Here is a 25,071-nt window from a genome sequence, read left to right as displayed (position 1 = left end):
AAAAAAATATTCCAGTGCAAAAAAGAAACCCCGATAAAAAAGCCTAAAAACACGCTAAAATAACCCCAAACCCAAACCTCTGCTTGGAGAAAAGGAAAATTTCTTGTCAGGGTCTGTTCCTAGTCAAGAATCACTTCACTATCACACCGAAAAATGTCATGTATCTGATCCATACTTCTGTTTTTCTTACAGATAACTAGAATTGAAAAACAGAACTCGGGTACTGTTGTTTCCCGATGTGTGTCTGTATGGTATGCAACAATCTGGTGGTTCTTCATTTCATGTTTTTGTTTGTCTGTAGTTTTGCCCAGGTCAAAATGCAGCAATGATGTGGCGACTCTTGGTCCTGGCTGCTGTCATTCGATGCGGTGAGTTATATGAATAAGGCCACACCGTCTTAATTTTATGGATGACATCCGCGCGCGCATTGATTTTTGCCTGTCCTGAAAAAAAATGATCACGTCCTCCGAGGCTCTGGCCTGGATCTAGGCCTGGGTAGTCTATGCTAGGTAGCGACAATAGGGAGCCGCGGTAACTCTGTAGGATGGCACCCAAGCTACCGAAGCTCCACGACTGAAGATCTCAGTGCATACGTACAGTGCTGATTCATAAACTCCGCTAAAAGCCAGCATGTGCCGTCTTGCCGTAGAGTACGTCGCTATGTACTGCCGCAAAGTCACAATACATGTAACGTTACCAGCTTCGTATTCCTGTGGTTTAGTAGCATTTTTATTTTTGGTCGGTTGGGTTTTTTTTATTCGCCCGCGCGCACTAGTGTGGGGGTCTTCAGAGGATGTCATCCATAAAATTAAGTCGGTGTGGCCTAAGAAATAAATGAAGAAATATAACTGGTTTATTGCATGAACTTCCAAAGGTACAGTATCGCAGAAGCCCTTGACAGGGGGACTGAACTGCACTGATCTTTTACTAATGTACTGCTACTGTACCTACTTGTGCACAAAGATCACAATCCACATAAAATCACTTACCACTTATAAGATATAAAATGTTAGGTTGAAATATTACATTTAACTAAATCAAGTAAAATTGTAGATATCAATATAGTACTTATAGGTTATTTATTCCCAATTGATATAAAATAAGTTCATATATTTTAGAATAAAAAATAAAAGTATACTATTCTTCCAAATGCAACGACTCTTAAGTTTTCTGTGGAAAAACCTGTACAAATGCGAACTTATTTACCTTTTAGATTAAAGTGAATATGCTGAGATCCTAAACACTAGAATTCATTTTCGTCCAATGTATCAAATGTTTTTAACTAGGATGGAAGCAAATTTTGAAATAACTGTAGGCCTTTTGGACTGTACGGTGCGCACTCAACTTTTTAAAGACCCATTCTATTCTCTTGCTATGTACTTGTTTATTTGTCATATTTCATGTACATACCTGAATATTTTGTGAAGGGTGTAATTGTGTTTTTATTTCCAGGTTCATCTCAGTTGGATATCATCGACATCGGTGGTATATCTGGCGGAGGTAAGTGTTTTAGTATACTCTATATCACTGTAAAGATCGTATGTATGACGTATGTGATCAGGGCCTTGAAGCATTTTCGTCACCAAGGTAACCACTTGCCACATCACAACCCATGTTTTCACACCATGTGGACCGCTAACTCTAAGGTGTTGTAATCTGACTAAAAGAGCATGACAGGGGCGATCTTTTCAAGTGTAGTTCTGCGTTCAGGCATCACTCGATACGGCAGAAACCTGCACCGCAAATCTTTCACTAGAAATGAGCCAGATAGAATCTTTTAGAGGAAGAAAGAAGTATGTTGATCCCGTCCTTGACGTATAATGTTACTTAGGCCACAGGACGTAAATTTTATGGATGACATCAGCACGCGCATTGATTTTACCGTAAATAGACATACAAATTGTACGTCAATAATATGGCGGTTTACGAATTGATGACGTCACGTGAATACACTTTGGCCGTGTTTATGTCTGGTCCACGTGCCATACATTCCTTTTAAAACGTGCCCGATCACGATTCATTGTTGTTTGATGAAAACACGCAAGGTAGCGTGTCATTATTGTCAGAGGTCAACGACCTGCTTGCTGGTGCCCCCCTCCCAGCGAACCTCCAACGAATGCTGACGTGGTCCCGCCAGAGGCGGTGAAGCTCGTCCTAGAACGGACACATTATTTGACCATTACTACTCTTTAAGTTGCTGACACGTAAAATTTGGTATTGCATATAAATAAAGAAATATCACCCCGTAATCCATGACCAGGCGAAGTTACATTGAAATCACATTATTACGTTCAGACGCAAATCGCGATGCGGGAAAACCGATTCGAAACCACCTATAAGCGGATTGGGATCGAGGCGCTTTCAATGTGATTTGGAGCGTTCAGATGGAGCCACTTGAAACCGGCTTCGGGGTAAACCACATGTAAAGCGCCTTGGGTGACTTCACATAAACACGGCCTTTGTAGTCAGCACGTCGGCAGAACGTACTGCGCCTGCGCAAAACCCCCACGATTTTCGTTGGATATTTGGTCAACGTTGCATCAGAATTTTGCCTGTTGCAGACCGTATTTTTTCCGACATAACATTTGGAAACTACAGACAGGATGTTAAGCTTATATGCGCAAATACGACCTTATATGAGACGTTCTGCCGAGGTGCTATGCACAATATTAAGGTGTTTCGTGCAGGTGCAGTACGTTCTGCCGACGTGCTTTTGTAGTCTAATGTACAGTATTTATCTTTTGCCACTGAGGTCGTCAGTGGTTATTCCATGTTTGTTGTTTGTTTTCGTTATACAGGTGAGAGTTGTCCGTGGGATTATTGTCAGAATTGGGGCCTGTGCTTGGCCGGTGAGGACGGCGCACCCGACACGTGCCAGTGTATGTACGGCTACTCTGGACCGAACTGTGAAACACGGGGTAGGTAGTCTCAACCAAGTCGTGAACGTTAATCTTAAAGTAGATATAATAATACGTAAACATCTATTGAGCTCATCCATATCCTTTCTTTTTTAATATGTTTGATTCTAATAGTTTAGTAGTACCTTATGTGTTAGGTACGAGGGGTTGGCAGTTTTAACCTGTTATAACTTGGGGTGTGGTGCCTGTATCTTTGTGATATTTGACAGGATAACTTTTGCTGTTTTTGGATGTGTTTTTATAATACTTTGTTGGAAGGTTGGGATCGGGAATACGAAGGTGAAGTTTGATAATTGGAATTCTGGTATGAGATAGTTTCTTCTGTTTCCGTCGCAGACTGTCCTACACTGCGCATCACGACGGCGGACGGACAGAGACCCGCGAGCGGTAACGACGTCACCCTCGGCCTCTACACGCGCGAGACAGAGAAGTTCAACGGGCGGGACCTCTACAAGAAGACCGACTGTTCTAACTGTTGGCTGTTCTACATGGCATTCGAGAACCTCTGGCTGCTTGGAAACACAGTAGGCTCTTTTCCTGCGATGATGGTGGCGGAAAACCCGCACAAATATCCTGAACAGAGCGCAGGGCCATTCTACCTTTGGGGGAATGGTGAATGGACACAGGAGCCGCAACTTGAAATAAGGTGCACCGCTGGTAAGTTGCTTTGGCGTTTTGGCTTAAGCTTGTTTTACCACTACTACTTCTACCAACCGTTAATTTTTTTTGCGTGTTTGTAGCCTACTAGTCTAGGGGGAACGGTTTTTTATTATTTTTGTACTTGGTATTTTGTTTTGAAGTCTTGTGTCGCATACCATAATCGAAGAAACACTATCAGCAGGGCAATAGTTGTTTATTATCAAAACCAGTTCGAGACCAATAAAGAAAGGTTCGACGACTGTTTGAGCTTTCAGAATGCTTCGTGTTTTGATTGGATGTATGTACTTTTACGTCGGTCTCGTTCATTGGTTCATTTCGTCACGTGCAACTACTTTACATGCAGACCCGCCATGTGGCCCGCCCTCCCCGTGTCAAAATGGCGGCGTTTGCATCGAACACTCCAACTACTGGTACCCCGAGCCGTACTACCTCTGCAACTGTCTGTCGGGATTCTACGGGGCAAATTGTGAAAACAGTAAGCACCATTTTTTTTTTCTTTCGGTGTTCAGATATTGAACGATATTGCATATCTATTGGCCAATTGATTACGTCACTTAACTGTACACTCTCGCTCATGATAGGCCCGCCACTTTTTTTGTTGTTGGAGGAAATGTTACCAGCCAATCACGTTGCATCCTAGTCCTATGCATCAACGTGATTGGCCGGAGGCTGCAGCAAACTCGAAAAGGACGGCCGATGTCCTGTATACGTCAGGGCCGTCGCTCGACATACAGAAACATGAGAGGATGAAAAGGTTATCTCCAAGCAGATCATACGGTGGCAAGACAGTATCCATTGGCCAGAGGAGTGTCCATTAGCCATTCGTGAAAAGGTACCCATGTAGAACAGTTTAACAAACGTAGTAACCCGTTACAGTTCAGACTAATACTTCCAAATATTTTCTTGTCAGATACTGACGAGTGCGAATCCCGTCCGTGCTTCAATGGCGCCACGTGTGTGGACGGCGTCGACTCCTACACCTGCGAGTGTATCTTCGGCACGATCGGGACTCACTGCGAGCGAGGTGGGAACTGCAGGCTCTTTTTTTTTTACCTTAAGGCCACACCAATTTAATTTGTTGGTTCTCGGATTTTTTCAGGAAAAATATGAAGCGACAGGGCGAAAAAAAATAAAAATAAAAACAGATGTAGGCATCCTATTATAGCCCCAAATGCTACGATAGGAGGTATGAAGTCAACACAAAAGGCTTGTTTAAAATTTAAACAATGAATTTTGAACTTCTAATGATACCACTGCATTGAAAGATGGAATAACTGTAACGACTAGCAAGAAAAGGACTGTTTTCAACTTGTTCGAGGGACAAAATATGAGCATTTTGCAGTTGTATTCTAGAAATTTTTTTTTTTTTTTGCAAATCAGGAAAAAATGAAGAGGCGAATCCGAGAACCAACAAATTAAATTGGTGTGGCCTAATCTGAGTGGTATAAATGGCAAACAACCATATTTAGTAACACAAAAGTTTTGTACTCCAAAGAACATCAGAGTGTGTCTTTACTTTTAGTACTTTTTGAGAAGCATAGTGGGATTCCTTATATACCCAGCTAAGCGACTACAACCAAAGTCGATACTAGTAGTATTCAAAAGTACACTGAAGAAGGGCCGGATGAGGCCTATGTGAGTTAAAAATAACGGAAACATCTCTAAGTGTTGGTGTTTGCGAGTAAATTCTTTCACAATTGTGGCCAGCATCCATGGTACATTCTCGTCATCTTTTTTTTTTCTTTATTCAGTGTTGCCCTACTTTCGAGAACAGTTCCTCATATATGAGGAAGATCCAACTCCGGTAAGACCAATACAACTTATATACTATCTAGAACTATATAGAAATTTTATAACATGTTGCGCCTGAAACATTTGAAGACGTAAAAGAATATGATAACTGTTGCCTATAAGGTAGTATAAATGACAATCACTGTGCCACAAATTCGAGGAGTTATGCATACATGGTCATTATGTTTACCGAAGGAAAACATATCGTTTTTGCTCTGTTTCCTCTTCCGTTCCAAACACGAAAGGTCAATAACCAGAACCAGATGTCTGTTACCATGGTAACTGGCGTTGGGATACTTCATGTTGCAATTTTATAGCAGGAGGATTTAGACTCCTGTCACCATATATAGAAGAAGAACTTTGTTGCGCAACAGATGTAGCGGGTACAACGTATGGCAAAATATACATACATAGTTTGTGGTGTTAACATACACATATGGTGGTGTTGAGAATATCTAACAGTTCTACTAACTGTAATAGGAATCTGGTCTGCTTCATAAACAATGTATAACAAAAGAGAGACACTAATTATACTTATCTAACTCTATTAATACAATGTAGTAATAAATTGTGTCAGGAATTAATTACGTTTTCTCGTTTTGCCATATGAATGTGTTTGAGTAAGACTTAGCAGAGCAGACCATATGCGACGGTAAGCATTATGCATTTGCTTTGCAAATATTACCTTTCTAGTTTGATATAACGTTTATAACGTTCTTTGTGTTTTTGTAGGCTCCCACCGTGTGTTACGTGTGTGACTCGGCAAGTGACGACCACTGTGACGTGGCCCAGTACACGCTGCCGGAGGAGTTCCACAACACCACCAACACCACACAGGCCTGCAGCAGCGGGGCATGCTGGGTAAGTAACGCACAGAAGGACACTCCGGCAAGGTCATTCACCAGTTTCCCATCCCCAGAATGCAACGCGAAAGCAGGGGGTCTAACCTCATCTGCATAGGACAGGAAGACATCGGAATGATCCTGGTGACGTTAAACAGCTTGTTTTTCAGTGTGTTTTGAGGTGTTAGGTCATTTTATACTCAAGGTTAATTAAATTACTATGGGTTGAATCTGACAACAAATAGAGAATGATTTTTTTTGGAATGAATTGTTTGTAACGTTATAGTGGTAACGCTATACTGATGCTGTAACGTCACAAACCACATGTTCCATGTTGAAAAGAACACAAAAACTTCAATCTTTATTTGTTATCAGATTCGACACCAAAATGCCCCCAACACCTCAAAACACAGTGAAAAGCAAGCTGTATAACGTCACCAGGATCATTAGATGCCTTCCTGTCCTATGCAAATGAGTTTAGATCCCCAGTTTTCCCATTGCATTCTGGGGATGGGAAACTGATGAATGGCAGCACGCCTGTAGAACGTAATGGGCTTGCGCAAACCCCGTGACGTATTGTGCATAGCACTTCGATAGAACGTCTTGTTTAAGGTCGTATTAGCGTATTTAAAGATGACACCCCGTCTATAGTTTTCACATGTTGTGTCGAAAAAGACATCGTCTGCAACATGCAAAATTCTGATGGAACGTTGACCAAACATCCAACGAAAACCGTAAAATAATCCGGGTTTTGCAATTGCGCATACTCAGTACGTTCTGCCACCATTCTGGTAACAACTAGTTACCGTGAACATGGCGAGTGAATGACGTCATTGGAGACCCTAAATTGAATCGTTCAGAAACGAAAAGGGAACAAGAATACTTTATTTTGTCATTTCCGTACGATTTCCTTCACATTTCTCATGACAATTATGACAATATGATTGTTAAGATTGTTATCGTTATACTGCTATTTAAGCTGTTGTTGTTGTATATAATTGTATATAAGTTTGTAATTGGTTATATTTCATATTTTAAATGTAAAGGACTCCGGGAAGACTAGTAAACAAACTCTGTATTACTAACGGATATTCCTAATAAACATAAACATAAAAGTATTCTATGGTCTATGACGTCAGATTGTCCGGACGGCTGTCGGCGGCCAGTCTGTCTCCTACCAGCGTTCCTGTGCGTACAACAACATGGAGTGTGACGACATTCTCGCCCTGGAGAACTGTCAGGAAGATGGAGACACCAAGGTAACGCGAAATTCACGAGTTTCCCATCCCCAGAATGCCTTGCGAAAACAGGGGTCTAAACTTCATAGGATAGGAAGGCATCGGAATGATCCTGTTGACGTTAAACATCTTGTTTTTCAGTGTGTTTTGAGGTGTTGGGGGCATTTTATGCTCAACATTAAATTACTATGGGTCGAATCTGACAATAAATAGAGAATGAAGTTTTTGTGTTCTTTACTTCATGTAACGTTACAGCATCAGTATAGCGTTAGCACTATAACTTTACAAACCACATATTCAAAAAGAATCATTCCCTATCTGTTGTCAGATTCAACCCATAGTAAAACAAATGATGCACATAGGTAGGTACACAAACATATCGTAGCCAAAGTACAACGTAATGGGCTCTGCTCCTGGAGCGTTGCCAAAATCTTTCATCTTTATATAGACAGTTCCTGATCGAACTGATTGAACACCATAATACATATTCTATGGTATTAAAATCTATTACTTATTTCTATTTGAAACAACTACGTCGATCAGCGCAAAACTTACTTTTCTACTAGTAGTCAATATTCTATTATAAGCCTAAGCAGGAGAATTTAAGTTCATCTGTGACAGTTGGTAAAAGTCATTATGAAGCCGTTTAAACTTTAATTTCCAACACAACACAACACAAAACATTAGACTTGTTGAAACAGATAAAGGACCGTTATTTAAGTAAAGCGATACCTTTGACTTGCAGGTGTGCTACCGGTGCTGTACCTCCGACCGGTGTAACAGCGCCCTGCTGACCGGTAACGCCGTGTTCGTGCTCCCTGACTCCGGGTCCGGCGGCGCTGCCTACATCGGTCCGCCGCCGTGGCTGCTGCTGCTGCTGACCGCTGCCGTCCTGTCTGTCATCCTCAACGGATAGGACGGCATCGGAGATGGGTCAACATCAGAGGTTGTCGCCACCTGTAGACCGATCCTCAAGCCCCGCCCACTTCCGTCAAAATATAGAAATGTCACTCTCTCATTGGTCGAACCACTAATTACCATTCTTTCATTTATTTGACAGTTAATTGCCATTCTCTCATTGGTTGAACTGCTAATTTCCATTATCCTTAAGCCCCACTCACCTCCGTCAAAACATAGAAATGTAGCTCTCTCGTTGGTCAAACCACCAATTGTCCTTCTTTCATTGGTTGAACTGCTAATTGCCGTGCTCTCATTGGTTGATCTGTTAAGTGCCTTTATCTCATGGATTGAACTGCTGAATGTTATGGACATTCTGGATCGGTCTATTCGGGTGGGCGTCGGAAATCTTCGTATACTGTCGGGATCAACTGAATTACAGTTGACATTCTGTTGTGACGTGTGTTTGAGTGATGTTTTTTTTTCCTCTGGCGTGCCTGAAAAGTGAATGTCAATCTTTTTGTGGCTTACCCAATACACAATCTCAAATCAAAACTGAACGTGTGTGTGTGGATGTGACCACTATCTAGTAACACTGTCCGCTATTTAACAGTTTATAACTATTTTACGTTAAAAACAATGATGTTTTCATGTAAATATTGTGACGTAACCACAAGCATTCGTGACGTTTACATATCCCGTGTACGTGGTTTGAAATCACAAAAGGATTTTGTCTAGCTATTTGCGCCAGTTTTTATGACCCTGTTCTTGTTATACGATGGTTGCAGTTACATGTATATATCTAATATGTTCTCTATATCTAACCTTACCTTTTACTGTTACTGAATTTTATTTTGTTTTCTATCATGAAGGAAAGACTGTATGCCTGACATGTTGAATTTGTTTATATGTTTCAAACATCATAATTTTAGTGTTAGATGTGGCAATAAAATCAATTTCACAATATTGTAATTGAACATTTTTTTCATAATTAAGTTATCTTGATTTGATTCAATGGATGACATCCCCTGGGAACCCCAAAACTGATGCGGGCGTGCGAATAGAAAAAATGGCAAAACAAGACTGGCAATGAAAGCATACATTGCCATGGCGACGGTGGTTGATGTTAGGGTTATTGTTTGCATGGCACTGCCATCATTTCATAATTTTGAGGAAGACTTAGTGCAGTCCTCCCCTGAGTGTATAGTGAACGAGCCCCGGGGTCACAGAAAGTATGGCCATCCGGGGCATACACGTCTTCCCAAGGGTTTCCAGGAATGTGGGCATAGATGTGGGTCAGAGACGTGCCTGTGGACATTCCATTCCTGTGGACAAAATGCCTGTACCATTCCTAGAATTCTTGCTGTACCATTAGGCTCCTCCCTGAGACGTCGCCAAAAAGTTGCATTCATTATGAAATCCAGTAGCCTGACGAAATCTGCTCTCCTAGCGGCCGGCCCGCCAGAAGCTGTGTAATACCAGGCCGGCCGCTAGGAGTGCAGATTTAGTCAGGCTAGAAATCTAGGTGGTCATGAAGGTTGAACAAATGACTAAACAGAGTAATATTTTGTTGGCATGGTGAATAATAGACTCTTCATTTCATTTGGCATTCTGCAACATAAGTATCGTTTTCCAATATTTTCTTTTAAATTTACGGCGTATATAACTTTTTTTTTGGAACGGACGAAAATTCATGCGCGCGAGGATGTCATCTATATAATCAAATAAACATGGCCTTATGGTAGCAAATAGAAACGCTCGTGCACCCAGAAATGCCATCGTCAAGTGTGCTGCAGAACGTATTTAGATAACGATAATCACTAAGCGGAATTACGTCTTCGATGTAGATAATCAACAGATGTTTCTTTCTCACCGACTGGACATAAAAATACCCGGACTTCGTGTTGTAGCTCGCAGTCTGTGATATCTGTAACTGTTATAACTTATGTCACTTGGCCCGGGGCTACAGACTCACAAACCACAGAAATGTCAGGTATGGTGATTCAGATTAATTTCTTTAGGTAAAAAACGGCTTTCAGTGCATTTTTCGGCAATAATTTTATTGATGGCGATTTCACTATTTGATTATGAGTGTTTTGACGACAACCATGTCGATAATATTACTGTAGTAGTTAAACGTTATCTAAACGGTTAGGCGATTTTAAGACATTTAGAAAATAGAAACGGTTGATGAAATTGGAATATTTAATGCATGCATATATATTAGCTATCAAGCCATACTGTATAGATTCCTTTTGTTCAAGATTGAAAAATGACGTCATTCGAAACATAACTAATCGAGTTGCAAACCTGTCTTCCCAACGAGGCAACGATACTTGGGAAAAGGTTTGCAAGATTCAAAAGATATTTTGATCTATCAACTTCGGTATTTCCTTCTGTGTCCCACAGGAATGGGTGTGTACGTGTTGATGATTGTGGCCATGTGCGCCACCTGGCGAGAGGCAGGGGGAGCTATATTCATAGCGAATCTGAGTCCCCAGTTAACCATGATGTAGGTACAACAAGAGTCAAAACATTTCCCTCAGCGAAGTCGCCATTATAATTAGGCTCGTTAACACTCCAAGGATGGAGATCATTAAAAAGATAAGATGAAACAATAAAGAAAGTAGCCGTAGAACATGCACTGAATCAGCTTGAAATTTACTACTTTCAACTAGTTTACTACTTACATGTAGTAGTAAGTAGTAAATAGTTTATTGGTAAAAACACGGGACAAATTGGCCTTGCAGTATACACTGAATTGCGCCGAATTTTACATACTCAGTGAAAATAACACTGTAGGCTAATATACTATTAGTACATATACAAGTTTATACAAGTAACGTTCAACAATTGTCGACATAGTTTTCCATACTATAAACATAGCGTGGTAGTTTAACATCAAGGATATTAAAAATATTGTGCGGAATCGTTAAAGGAGTTCTGATATCTTGATGTTCGAATTATGTCCTAACTTTGAAGGTATGGTACCCGTCCCGTGCCTCAACCCCGGTACTGTCCCTGGGAGGGGAAGAGGATGATGATCGGCAGCAGCTGGGAGACTACAGACTGTTGGGCGTGTACCTGTAGTGATAACGGTCTTCGCTGTTCCAGGTGAGTATGGATAGATCAACGGGAAACACTAGCCTGGCTCGGGTAGCTATCTTCACGGGCTAGCATGCATATGAGGTTTTATTTCTCGGTTGGGTGTGTTAAAATTTGCGTGTGTTGAAATGTTCTAGCTCTTTTAATAGGCCAACGTTTTTCCGTCATGAAAATCTGAGAATCACCCTGTTCACAATGCAAGAATTAACCAACCAACCACCATTTGTGGTGGGGTCGTGTGGAATAGCGGCAGAGTGCTCGACTCGGAAGTCAGAACCAAGAGGTCCCGGGTTCGAGTCCTGACACGTGGCCTTAGGAAAGGGCACAAGATCGGTCACGACTTTCCCTACTTAACTCAAGTGAAAATGAGAACTGTCTTTCCTGTATTAGTTCTATGTGTGGGACACAACACCAGCAACAGCTGCCCGTGTCCCATGTGTGATGTGTATTGTACTGTACAATCTCAATAAATCAAATCAATCAAAAAGATCAAACCAACCAACCAACCAACCAGCCAATCAATACACAAACAAACTGACACACAAACGAAAGCTTGAGACAGTGCTGAATATGTTCTGTTGTTTACGACATTATTTCCAGTCCCGCGCCGTACGGGTACCCTGACTACTGTATGATCCTGACTGACGAGACCTGCCGGCAACATGTCGTCGACGCCCAGGACCCGTACTCCGACTGTGACTACTCGAACTGGGCCCGATGATCACCGGGTAGGACAACCCCATCCGGCCCGGACAACCTACAACTTCGTCAGGACAACCTACAACTTCGTCAGGACAACCTACAACCTGACCAGATCAACTGACAACCACACTTGACACTCTTAACATTCTTAAGATGGATTGACATGAATAAAACTAAAAATAGAAATACATTCGACTTCTTTAATTCCTTATTATTCAGTAGTCTTTTCATCGACACTATAATGAGTGTATACCCATCGTACACTTTAACCCAACATGGCGCGAGTGACGTCATATCACCCTGTACCCAGTAACGTATACATAGACAAAAAACAGTATATGTTAGAAATAGAAAGGTTTTAGCAGAGAAAATTATAGTCAAACATTTGCTTGAAGGTTAAGGCTACTATCCAAGCACTGGTTTAGGCTTTGACTTATTTTCGACATGTTTCAGACATTCTTGTTGGGATTCAATGGATGACATCCTCTGGGAACCCCAAAACTGATCCGGGCGTGCGAATAAAAAAATGTCAAAACAAGACTGGCAATGGCAGTAGAAAGCATACATTGCCATGGCGACGGTGCTTGCTGTTAGGGTTATTGTTTGTATGGTACTGCCATCATTTCATGATTTTGAGGAAGACTTAGTGCAGTCCTCCCCTGAGTGTATAGTGAACGAGCCACTGGGTCACAGAAAGTAGGGCCATCCGGGGAAGAGAGGTCTTCCCAAGGGTTTCCAGGAATGTGGGCATAGATGTGGGTCAGAGACATGCCTGTGGACATTCCATTCCTGTGGACAAAATGCCTGTAACATTTCTAGAATTCTTGCAAACTGCACACAATACTGTACCATTAGGCTCCTCCCTGAGACGTCGCCAAAAAGTTGCATTCATTATGAAATCTAGGTGGTTATGAAGGTTGAACAAATGACTAAACACGTATTTTATTGGCATAGTGAATAATAAAGTCTTCATTATATTTGGCATTGTGCAACATAAGTATCGTTTTCCAATATTTTCTTTTAAATTTACGGTATATTTGCTCATTTTGCAGCTACTTTGTACGATCTACAGTATGGTCGAAAACTTTTTTTAGGAACGGACGAAAATTCATGCGCGCGATTATGTCATCCATATAATCAAATGAACATGGCCTTATGGTAGCAAATAGAAATGCCAAGAAATGTCATCGTCCGGTTTGCTGTAGAACGTATTTAGATAACGATAATCACTAAGCGGAATTACGTCTTACGATGTAGATACAGATGTTTTCTTTCTCACCGACTGGACATAAAAATACCCGGACTTCGTGTTGAAGCTCGCAGTCTGTGATATCTGTGACTGTTAAATCACTTGGCCCGGGGCTACAGACTCACAAACCACAGAAATGTCAGGTATGGTGATTCAGATTAATTTCTTTAGGTAAAAAAACGACTTTCAGTGCATTTTTCCGCCACTAATTTTATCGATATTCCGGTGCAATAGCTTAATTGGTGGAGTGCTCGCTTTGTAACAGGGAGGTCGTGAGTGCAAACCCCGGCCGGGTCATACCAAAGACTTTAAAAATGGTACACACTTCTTTCTCTGCTTAGCACTCAGCATATATGAGAAAGAGTGTGGGAAGGTCAAACACACAGCACTACCAGCGGACCAGCCCCCTGCTGTAGTGCCTAGCACAACTGTGTGTCGCCCAAGGGCTACAGAAATGGACATGGGCACCACCCTACACTCTGCTTAAGGGCACGGGAGACCTTTCTTTTTTCCTTTCTTTCTTAATTTTAGTCGATGGCGATTTCACCATTTGACTAGTAGTATTTTGACGACAACCATGTCGATAATATTACTGTAGTAGTTAAACGTTATTCAAGCGGTTAGGCGATTTTAAGACATTTAACAAATAGAAACGGTTGACAAAATTGGAATATTTAATGCGTGCATATATATTAACTATTAAGCCTTGCGCGTAGCCCATACTGTACATAGATTCATATTTTTTTCAAGATTGAAAAATAACATTCGAAACTTAACCAAAAACAGCTACGATACTTGGGAAAAATTTTGCAAGATTCAAAAGATATTTTGACCTATCAACTTCGGTATTTCCTTCTGTGTCCCACAGGAATGGGTGTGTACGTGTTGATGATTGTGGCGATGTGCGCTACCTGGCGAGAGGCAGAGGGAGCTGCATTCTTCGAGCCTCTGAGTAGCGAGACAACCATGTAGGTAGTCAAAACATTTTCCTCACCAAAGTTGCCATTAGGCTCGTTAACACTTAAAGATGGAGAATAAAAGATAAGATGAAACAATAAAGAAAGTGGCCGTGGAACATGTACTGAATCAGCGTGAAATTTACTACTTTCAACTACTTCAAGGAGGTCTGATATCTTGATGTTCGAATTATTTCCTATCTTTGAAGGTACGGTAGCCGTCCCGTGGTTACCCAGTACTGTGCCTGGGAGGGGAAGAAGATGATGATCGGCAGCAGCTGGAAGACTACAGACTGTGTGACGTGTGCCTGTGGCGGTAACGGCCTGCATTGTACCAGGTGAGTTTGGAAACATGGCCATGGTAGCTATCTTCACTGGCTAGCATACGAAGTTTTACCCGCTAGCTGCTTTTCTCGGTTGGGTAAGAAATCATAGGCCTTGTTCACATGAAACCGACCAAACCGCGATTCGGGTAACTCACATTCCTCACATCTGGTCCACGTGCCACACATTCCTTTCAAACCGTGCCCGATCACGATTCTCCTAATCTACATTAATTGTTGTTTGATGAAAACACGCAAGGTAGCGTGTTATGAATGTCAGAGGTCAACGACCTGCTTGCTGGTGCCCCCCTCCCAGCGAACCTCCAACGAATGCCGACGTGGTCCCGCCAGAGGCGGTGAAGCTCGCCCTAGAATGGACACATTATTCGACCATTAAGTTGCTGCCACGTTATTTATTTTATTGCATATAAATAAAGAAATATCAGCCCGTAATCCATGACCAGGCGAAGTCACTTTGAAATCACATTACGTTCAGACGCAAATCGCGATGCGGCTCGAAACCACCTCTCGAAGTGATTTGGTATCGAGGCGCTTTCAATGTGATTTGGACCGTTCAGATGGAGCCACTTAAAACCGGCTTCGGTGGAAACCACATGTAAAGCGCTTTCACTGACTCCGTCTGAACAGGGCCTTAGTGTCTATGTTGAAATATTAGTGTTCTTTAGGCTATTTTTATTAGGCCAACGTTTTTACGTCATGAAAATCTGAGAATTATCCCGTGTTCAGTTGACAAAGCAAGAATTAACAAACAAAGAAACGAAAGCTTGAGACAGTGCTAATGTTTACGACATTATTTCCAGTTCCGGTGTGTACGCAGTCCCAGACCACTGTATGATCCTGATTGACGAGACCTGCCAGACACTTATCGTCGACGCCCAGGACCCGTACTCCGACTGCGACTTCGGCGGGAACTGGGCCATCACCGGGTAGGACAACCTGCAACCTCGTCCGGACAACCTACAACCCTATCCGGACAACCCGCAACCTCGTCAGGACAACCTACAACCTGACCAGATCAATTGACAACCACACTTGACACTCTTAACATTCTTAAGATGGATTGACATGAATAAAACTAAATATAGAAATAGATGCGACTTCTTTGATTCCTTACTATTCAATAGAGTCTTTTCATCGACGCCATAATGATTGTATACCCAACATTGCAATCCAAAATGGCGCGACTTAGCCTGCTTCGCAGACTTCTGAAGCGGCGGCGCGGCGTTAATTCTTTTTCGGGGAGTACGGAAACCGTTTCCCCCGGGCAAAATCCCTCGGCGGCAAAGCCGTCGCTCCCCGAAAAAAAATTAACGCCGCCTCATCAGAAGTCTGCGAAGGAGGCTAGCGCGACTGGTGTCACATGTAAAACCCTTGGTATAGGTTAGAAATAGAAAGGTTTTTAGCAAAGGCACACATCGCTAAACATTTGCTTGAAGGTAAGGGCAAGCAGTTGCGTAGGTTTTGGCTTATGCTTAAGATATATACGTCCTCCGAGCCTCTGGCCTGGCTCTAGGCCTGGGTAGTCCATGGTAGCTAGCGACAATACGGAGCCTTTGGTAACTCTGGAGGACGGCACCCAGGCTGCCGAAGCTCGGTACATACGTACAAAGCCGCACTAGTTTGGGGGTCTTCAGAGGATGTTATCCATAATATTAAGTCGGTGTGGCCTTAGGTGAAGGCGTCTTCTGTAGTATATTACAACGTTATGGAATCGCACCACAGCAGCGTCAGACAGACACGGTACATCTAGTATTCTACTTTGGGCAAAAGTCAGAAGTGTCCAGCTGAAAACACCGCCTGTCTCTGACTTCCTGACAATATTTGTCTAAACCAACTGAGGAGGAACGACCGCCAAGCGAGCGCCGCGCCGCGTGAACGCCAATCCAAACTTCTCCTAGCACGCAGGTGTGTATAGACAGACTACGGCGTCTGCAGGGGTGCCAGAGTATACAGTGCAATTTTACGGAATACAGTGCAATTTTACGAAATACAGTGCAATTTTACGAAATACAGTGCAATTTTACGAAATACAGCGCAATTTTACGAAATACAGCGCAATTTTACGGAATACACTGCAATTTTACGAAATACAGTGCAATTTTGCGGAATACAGTGTAATTTTACTAGCATATAGTGCAATTTTACGGAATACAGTACAATCATATTAGTATACAGTGCAATTTTACGGAATACAGTGCAAACGTATTAGTATCCAGTGCAATTTCACGAGTGTACAGTGCAGTTTTATTAGTAAGATTGCACTGTATACTAATACGTTTGCACTGTATTCCGTAAAATTGCACTGTATACTAATACGATTGCACTGTATTCCGTAAAATTATACTGTATACTAAGACGATTGTACTGTATTCCGTTAAATTGCACTGTATTCCGTACAATTACACTGTATTCCGTAAAATATTGCACTTTACTCTGGCACCCTTGGTCTGACGGGCGGCTGTACTCAGAGTCATTCCTCTAAGACTGATTATCAGAACCAGAAGACAGCACACTCAAGGTAAGACATTTTTGTACCTCATGGGTAAGTCAACCTGTATTTTGTTGAAATCTGTGGCGAAAAAAATGTTATAGTATCTCCTGAAGATGTAGCGAGAAGGTTTTCCGAAAGATGTAGATGTAGAAGTAAAGATGACAATTTTCTGGTGGCCTGAAGCCAGCAATACGCCCCCTGAAGGAAGCAAAGAGAAAACTGAGGATTCCTTTGTCACTTCAAAATTGCCTGTTTGCCTTTGGAACATTTCTCGGTCACAATTAGATAAGCAAGCTATCACATTGGGTAAATTGTTATTGTACCTTTATTGTACATTCATGCCACAACGAGCTACTAAGGTACAGGTCAAGACCTAACATACACATTACAGACGTATATGTAGAAAATTGGAGACAAAAGATACACTACTTGACTTAGACATACATGTTACGAATGTATAAGGAACATACAAGGGTACCATACTAGGCTAATACAAAGTGTTCTAGTTACTGAGCTAATACAGAGTGGTCAACTTCTTCTCGCTTTTTTGTACAATTGAAGATGTGGGAACAGATCATGTTTGTGATACATGGTTTGTCTAGACGCATCAAAAATATAAATTTATCATTTGCACTTAGGTGTTCAAAGTATGGGAACTTCTCTTTGATATGATTAAAAAGGACAAATCTTTCATTAGAATATAAAGTACAGTCGAAAATAAAGTGTTGTTCATCTTCTATTCTATTCATGTTATAGTATTTGTGAGTGATGATACCTACCACTTTAAGTCAGGTAGAAGTATTTTCAACAAACTTTAACTGATGAAACATTTTCACAATTCTCTGAATTAGAATTTTCGCCTCTACAAAATGTAGTAAGTTAAGGAAAATTCTATGGAGCAGAAATAGACATGCTAGTTCATATATATGACCACCTGCCGCCTCTGTTTAGACGTTGATTTAGGGAGGACTATGACATGTTATCTTCGGGGATATGTTTCTCTCAGATCGGTACCTAATGTACACTAAAGCACACTGTGCAGTCAGTGTTGTTGTGACTTCCGAAAATTTCAGACACAACACTCTCGATATTTCAGTCAAAGGAGCGTTGTGTGGAAACCCAAGTCAAGTCCAACGGCGGCACTTCGTTGCAAAACCATGCATGGCTTGCGACCGAGTGCCAGTAAGTTACTGTATAACTTGGGAAAACTGTAGCATATTACTCAAAACAATGTAGGTTACACTATCTCCCCCCCCCCTCTCTCGAAGGAAGATAAACAACTAGAGGTGTTCCTTCAAAACTAATAACATGTTTTAGAACCGAAGGCAGGCACATCAAATGTTGAAATAACACACAAGAGTTAGCAGGCTGAATAAATAGTAGAAATCGGCCTCAAAAAGGGAATATAACTTGAGAAAACCGCAGCTGTGTAGACAAAGGGAGCTTCTCTGGGTACCCTGGGTGCCTAACTAGTATCGGGCCGTTAGCCGTTTTCCTTCGGCAGCCAAGAGCCCTTCGCCCGCCTATCTAAATTAGCGCCACGGAGCTATTTCTAGGGCCGGACGAATTCTCCTGGGCTCAACTCCTCCGTGGCGCTAATTTAGATAGGCGGGCGAAGGGCTCTTGGCTGCCGAAGGAAAACGGCACCCAGGGTTAGTCGCCTCTAGTCGGAAAGGATAAAAGAGTGCAGGGCTAAAATGGCGGGAGTTTGTTGGCGGGAAATATTGACTGAAGGTTGGGGTCTCTATCGTCTGTAAATGTCAGCCGTTGACGCTATCATGAATTAGTGACGTCAGCACCTGGCATCTGATTGGTTTATTTTCTAGGCTTAATCAATCACCCACTAGGCATTGAAGGATATGTGGCTCACTTCACAAACATAATCTAGTTACGCCAAAAATCTTAGTGTCACTAACGATCGCGAAATGTAATGGATGCTACCTGAAACGTCTGACCATTTCCAAAATCATATCCAGTTGCTTGAGTAACAGTTTTTTGGCGTATCTTATTACCTGGATGTCTTACCTTCACCGACGTATGCTATCAAACTAGTGTTTCTTTAGTTTGAAGCTAGCCCATACCAGGCTTCAGACACTGTCTGGAAAGCGTAGAAAGTGGCCAAATCAAATGGACAGATGACATACCATCGGCAAACTATAATCCTTTGGGGGGCTGGGGGTAGAGGCCAGTTGTGGGTAGCCTGCTGGGTACCATCCTGGTTAGTTTAGTCCGCTCCCTCAGTCGTGGGTGGTGGTAGTGACTGTGAGAGCGGACGTGAAGTACCCAGGCTTAGTTGTGGGGGCCTTTTTAACCTCTCCAAGCAAAGCTTGAAGGATGATGCCGTTTACCGTCTCCAACCTCTGCTTGGAGAGTACTTTTCTAACTTTCTGTATGTCGTCATGGTCACAGAGTGAGAAGATGAAGGTTTTCATCGCACTGCTGCTGGTGATGTGCGCCACCTGGCGGATGACTGCGGGATATACATACTTCGCACAGCTCCAGAGCGAGAACAGGCTGTAAGACATTAGATATTTGAAATCTGCAAAAAAAAAAAAAGACTTCTGAGTCAGACGTCTCTATAGCTCTAACTATTGTGACTGAACAAAAGACACCACAATACATGAAAATTGCATGCTTTTTTGAATACGATTCGATACTTAGGCCATGATTTCATTATATGGATGACATCCGCGCGTGCATGAATTTTCGTTTGTTTCCAAAAGAAAAACCGACCATACGTACAAAGTAGCTGCAAAAGTAGCAAATATGTGCCGTAAATTGAAAAAAAGATGGAAAACGATACTTATGTCGCAGAATGCCAAACTCCATTCCAAAAAAACAAGAAGAAAATGTGCAGGAATGAAAATGAAGTCTATTATTCAGTGTGTGTTTAGTCATTTGTACAACCTTCATGACCACGTTGATTTCATAATGAAGGAAACTTTTTTATTCGCACGCTCGCATCAATTTTGAGGTTCCCAGAGAATGTCATCCATATAATCACATCAATATGGCCCAACTAGCTTTCAACGGCTGTGCAATGAACCCTATGATTGATTTTATTGAATCCACTGTTTTTGTGAGATGGGTTACGACAGTACATAAAAATTGGATGCTTTTGTTTTACGAATCGATGCTTATGGGTACTGAGATGAAACTGAATACTTGTACGTTCATAAGGCTAGGAGGAATGCAAATGGACAATGTATTAGGCCACACCAAGTAAATTTTATTGATGACGTCCGCGCGCGCATTGATTTTGGCCTGTTCCTAGAAAAAAAAAAGAAATTTCGCTTCCTGTAACTATGACCAAAGAGTCACGACAGTGCCGCAAATTGTTAGATTGACGTGAAACCCGTAACGCGAAAACAGGACAGGACGACAACTGCTGTTCCACCTGATTTATTGCTGTTTTGATGATGAGGAGAATTGTTAATCTGAGTCACCTCATTCAATTTGTGTCCTAACATTTGTCGTCTCTTAGTATATTACTAATCTAGGCATCTTGTTTTTAGGGCCCTTCTTGTTTTTTTTCGCCCTCTCGCATTAGATATAGGGTCTCCAAAGGACGTCATCCATAAAATTTACTTCGTGTGGCCTTAGGAAAGAACATTTGTCGCTGTGGGCCATCGTATTTTAGGCCATTCTGAAAATTGCTGTTCTTCCCAAAGGTACGGCCCCGAGGGTAACGTGCGTGTGGTGACCACGCACTACTGTGAGTGGGAGGGGAAGAAGATGATGATCGGCAGCAGCTGGAAGACTACAGGCTGCGAGCAGTGCTCCTGTAGTGATGCTGGGCTCTTCTGTTCCGCGTATGTACCTTGATACTATTATGAAAGTTCATCTGTGTTGGTAGTTACATGTTTAAAGTTAAGACTTTTGATCCAACACAAATGCCAAGTAATGAAATTTTGGAATATGGAAAAATAAATAAATTGTATCTAAGATGTTTTGTCTCGATCTCAACATTCCAGTCCCGAAGACAGTGATTTTGCGATGTTTAGAAAATCCGTCCTTGTGTTTCCAGCTCCGGTACGTACATGGTCCCCGAACACTGCCTGATGGTGGTGGATGAGAACTGCCAGCCGGACATGGTGGACGCGAACGACCCGTTCTCTCCCTGCGGCATGCCGCAAATCCACGGGAAGTGAGCTGCAGTACCGACAACAACCGCACGGTCCCCACAACGAAACTTCGTCACCGACACCAAACTTACCAACACTTTGCATGTATTTACTTAGAAATAGTACTCCGTACCTTTTTAATAACTGACGTCGTCCGGAGAGGGAGACTGAGATAGATAGAGAGAGAGAGAGAGAGACACAGAGAGAGAGACGGAGACGTTTTATAATCTAGTCGGTTGTCTAGACATAATAAATATGCTTTCAACAAGCTTCCCCGCCGTGGGAACATTGTCATCTTTTTTAAGTCTAGTCTACGCCGGCTTTCTATAAAGCTGTACTTTCCTAAAAGGACCGAGCGAGTTGTAGCAACAGAAAACTAGCCATATGATAGAAAGCTCACAATCTTCCCCACCAACCAATTGGAGCGTACTGAATATTGGTATTTTGGCAAAAACAAGCATCTTGCCATCTGGCCGACAGGAAGTTACAAAACTGCTGCATGAGCATCACACATCCCTTTCACGAAACAAGGCCGCTGACGCTGGCATTTTCATATATCCGGAGTAGTTTCCTTGCCAAGTCCACTTGGAGTAAGTAGAAAAGGCCTGGCGCGTTTCATGTTTACAGAGTTTGGTAAGAAGAATTAGTGACTCAGCTTTTTGCGTACTGACTATTCCCTAGACACAGGTCAGTGCTCTTCTTGCCTGGAGATTCATACCAATTAAAAATATTAAAAATAAGATTCGAAACACAACCACTCGAGTTGAAAACCTGTCTTCTCATCAACGAGGCGAAGACTTGCCAAATGATTTTCTACACTTTAGGAAAACTTATTCAAAAGATATCCCAACCTATTAACTTCGGTACAACCTACAACCTCGTCGGGACATCCTGCAACCGCGTCAGGACAACCTACAACCTCCTCAGGACAACCTACAACCTCATCAGAAAGCTCACAATCTTCCCCACTGACCAATATTGGAACGTACTGAATATTGGTATTTTTGGCAAGAACAAGCAAGATTATGTGTGGGGTCGTGTGGCGAGCGGCAGCGTTCTCGACTCGGAACCAGAGGCCCCGGGTTCGAGTCCTGTCATGCCACCGATCTTGTGCCCTTGGGAAAGGCACTTTACACGACTTTCCTCACTTCGCTCAGGTGTAAATGAGTATTGTACTGTCCCTGTGTTGGTGGCGGCATTAATATAAGTTGAAAAAACTTGAGTGTGCCGTCACCACGTCTTGTGATTGCATGTTTCGGAATATATATAAAAAAAAAAGCAAGATTAGGCAGAACGAGCTCGAGGAAGTTTTCACATTGATAGCTACCATCTGGCCGACAGGAAGTCCCAAAATTGCTGCACAAGCATCACATTTCCTTTTCACAAAAGAAGGCTGCTGACGCTGGCATTTTCTGTAGTGTCCTTGCCAAGTCCAACCTGAGGAAGTATAAAAGGCCTGGGCTCCGTTTCATGTTTACAGGGTTTGGTGAGGAGACACAGTGACTCAGCTCGGCGTACTGGATATTCCTCAAAGGTTGGTGCTCTTCTTGCATGAAGTTTGATCTGTCCAAGGAGGTTATAATAATATGTCTTTGCCTCTGTGCAGTATTAGGCCACACCAAGTAAATTTTATGGATGACGTCCGCGCGCGCATTGATTTTGGCCTGTTCCTAGGAAAAAAACAAGAAATTCCGCTTCCTGTAAATATGACCAAAGGGTCACGACAGTGCCGCAAATCGTCAGATTGATGTGAAACCCGTAACGCCGAAAGCCCGTGCCTGGTTAAAAAATGGAAACAAAAATGAAAAAAATGGCACTGAATAAAATCCTATCAATAGTTCCAAAACAGTGCCGTTTTTGGAACTATTAACAGACAGGACGGTCCTGTCAGCAGTGCAATATTTCTTATCTAGGCATCTTGTTTTTTAGGGCCCTTCTTGTTTTTTTTCGCCCTCTCGCATTAGATTTAGGGTCTCCAAAGGACGTCATCCATAAAATTAACTTGGTGTGGCCTTAACTGGAAAATGGTTTTATTTTTCGAAAACAAAGCAATACATTATGTGTTCACCTCCAATCGATCAATTTGGGAAGGAACTTGTAAACAGTTCCAGACTTAACAATGATTGTGAAGTCAAGTCCCGTAATTTTGCCAGAGCACACTGCAAACCTGGTAAGATACTTCTTAAGACATTTGAAATGTACTTAAGAAGTAAGTCGCCATGTATCTTGTTCAAATCTCACGGTGGCGAGAAAAGGTAAAGTATCTTGTGAATGTAGGGAGAAGGTTTTTTTTCTGTGGGACTCAGACGCCAGTTTAGGAAGGAAAGAGGAAACTTTTAAGTATCCCATGATTAGCCTTGTTCGCAGACTTGTAGGGGCGCGGCGCGAATTTCCGTCTCGTAAACGGTCGTCGCCTTTTGAAACGGTCGATGCCATTTCCTAGAACGGCTACCAGCACGGCCCAACCACACCGTGATGTTTTGTGGTCTAGAGGTTAGGGTATAGATTAGGGTGTAGGTTATAGGGTTTTAGAGCTGCACTTTTGGACCCGAGTTCGATTCCGACCTTGTGTTGTTTTTTTTCACTAACATTTACAATTCTAAATGACCCTCCCTTATATTTCCAATTAGAATATTGCTTTTTATAGTATATATTTCTTTTTATTAGTTTTTGGACGCTCGGATATGGCATCGACCATTCAGCGAAATGGCAGCGGCCGTTTCAAATGGCATCGGCCGTTTACGAGACGGAAAATTGCGGCGGCGGCGTTATTTTTTCGGCTTTGTTTTTTCGGTGAGCGACGCGAGTGCCGCGGAGGGACGATTTTTTTCCCGCCAAGGCTTGTTGGGGGCGAAACCGTTTTCTCCCCGGCAAAACTCTCTCGGCGGCAAAACCGTTCCTCTGCGGCATAACTCGCGTCTCTCACCGAAAAAAAAAATACGCCGCCGCCCCACAAGTCTGCGAAGGACGCTATCTCACGATCACTTTGACACCTTTTGTTGAAAATCTCTGAGTAACAACAAGTAAACAATTTCGGCAAATTATTCTACTTCGGCCAAAAATGTTCCCTCGCCTCTATCACTTCTATCTACGTGTTCTTAAGTAAAGTTCGGTATGGCTTCAGGGAAAACTATGGGATGTTTTCGTCATCAGAGTTATGTTTCCCTCAAATAAGTACACAATGTACACAAAAGTAAATTGCAAGGTTAAGGGGAGGGACCAGTTAATCGGCATGCGCAGAACTAGCAGTGTGTACACCGATTTATTTTGGTACATATTTTTTAGATAATTTTTTTCCTGGGCAAATTTTGCTCAGAAAGGCCCAGTTTTCTGGTAAGAAGGACAGAAGAATGTATATTTTTAAAATATGGCTAAAAAGTGTGACCTTTTCCATGGTTTGACCTGTTATTGACCTCTACATACTTGTTATCTGTGTGGACTGTTCTACTTTGCCAGGGGGTGAAATCCTGGTCTCATTTTAATTTTCTAGCTGTAGCTCATTAACACGCCGGAGTTGAACTTTCACTATTTGTACCAAAAGACACCTGACAAATGTAGCTTTCCAGTGGGGTAAAGACTTGAGGTTTGAGATAAAAGTAAATGTGTTTTGAAGTGTTTGTTTCTAGTGGTTTTAGCATAGATTTCAATGGGATCTTCTTAAGCTGGTCCCTCCCCCATTAGGCCCCCAGAACTGGTTAGACCAGCTGTCAGCCAACCTCTGAACTTTAAACCGGCCAGACGTTAGCGTAAACCT

At 42.3% G+C, this 25,071-nt stretch overlaps 3 protein-coding genes across 7 annotated transcripts in view; all 3 read left to right on the top strand.

The window, feature by feature from the left end:
* Positions 1-9,106, top strand: part of LOC109463847 (neurogenic locus notch homolog protein 3-like) — a 9,940-nt gene extending 834 nt beyond the window's left edge. Inside the window, exons 2-11 of the mRNA XM_019760724.1 lie at positions 302-368; positions 1,453-1,500; positions 2,799-2,918; positions 3,255-3,575; positions 3,922-4,053; positions 4,489-4,602; positions 5,330-5,382; positions 6,102-6,230; positions 7,351-7,470; positions 8,195-9,106. Coding sequence (XP_019616283.1) covers positions 302-368; positions 1,453-1,500; positions 2,799-2,918; positions 3,255-3,575; positions 3,922-4,053; positions 4,489-4,602; positions 5,330-5,382; positions 6,102-6,230; positions 7,351-7,470; positions 8,195-8,365 — 1,275 coding nt within the window. The 3' untranslated portion in view covers positions 8,366-9,106. The remainder of the gene's footprint in view (positions 1-301; positions 369-1,452; positions 1,501-2,798; positions 2,919-3,254; positions 3,576-3,921; positions 4,054-4,488; positions 4,603-5,329; positions 5,383-6,101; positions 6,231-7,350; positions 7,471-8,194) is intronic.
* A 1,140-nt stretch (positions 9,107-10,246) lies between these two features.
* On the top strand, positions 10,247-21,522 carry LOC109463830 (beta-microseminoprotein-like). Of its 5 annotated transcripts, XM_019760707.1 has the most exons (5): positions 13,413-13,545; positions 14,271-14,370; positions 14,568-14,696; positions 20,865-21,005; positions 21,221-21,502. In XM_019760707.1, exons 1-5 carry the CDS (start codon positions 13,539-13,541, stop codon positions 21,342-21,344), a joined length of 501 nt encoding a protein of 166 aa, XP_019616266.1. In that variant the 5' UTR covers positions 13,413-13,538; the 3' UTR covers positions 21,345-21,502. The 5 variants fall into 5 exon arrangements, with proteins under 5 accessions (XP_019616263.1, XP_019616266.1, XP_019616262.1 ...); XM_019760704.1 differs by lacking the exons at positions 13,413-13,545; positions 20,865-21,005; positions 21,221-21,502 and adding exons at positions 10,247-10,339; positions 15,503-15,792; XM_019760703.1 differs by lacking the exons at positions 20,865-21,005; positions 21,221-21,502 and adding an exon at positions 15,503-15,792.
* Positions 21,523-22,728: 1,206 nt separating this feature from the next.
* The window catches only part of LOC109463824 (mucin-2-like), a 4,159-nt gene continuing 1,816 nt past the window's right edge, over positions 22,729-25,071 (top strand). Inside the window, exon 1 of the mRNA XM_019760696.1 lies at positions 22,729-22,851. The gene's annotated coding sequence lies outside the window, so the exon portion shown is untranslated. The remainder of the gene's footprint in view (positions 22,852-25,071) is intronic.

Source organism: Branchiostoma belcheri, unplaced genomic scaffold (assembly GCF_001625305.1).
Source record: "Branchiostoma belcheri isolate BF01 breed outbred unplaced genomic scaffold, Haploidv18h27 scaffold13, whole genome shotgun sequence".
Lineage (NCBI taxonomy): Eukaryota > Metazoa > Chordata > Leptocardii > Amphioxiformes > Branchiostomatidae > Branchiostoma > Branchiostoma belcheri.
The sequence above is the reverse complement of the archived record's forward strand: the minus strand, read 5'-3'. Positions and strand labels throughout refer to the sequence as shown.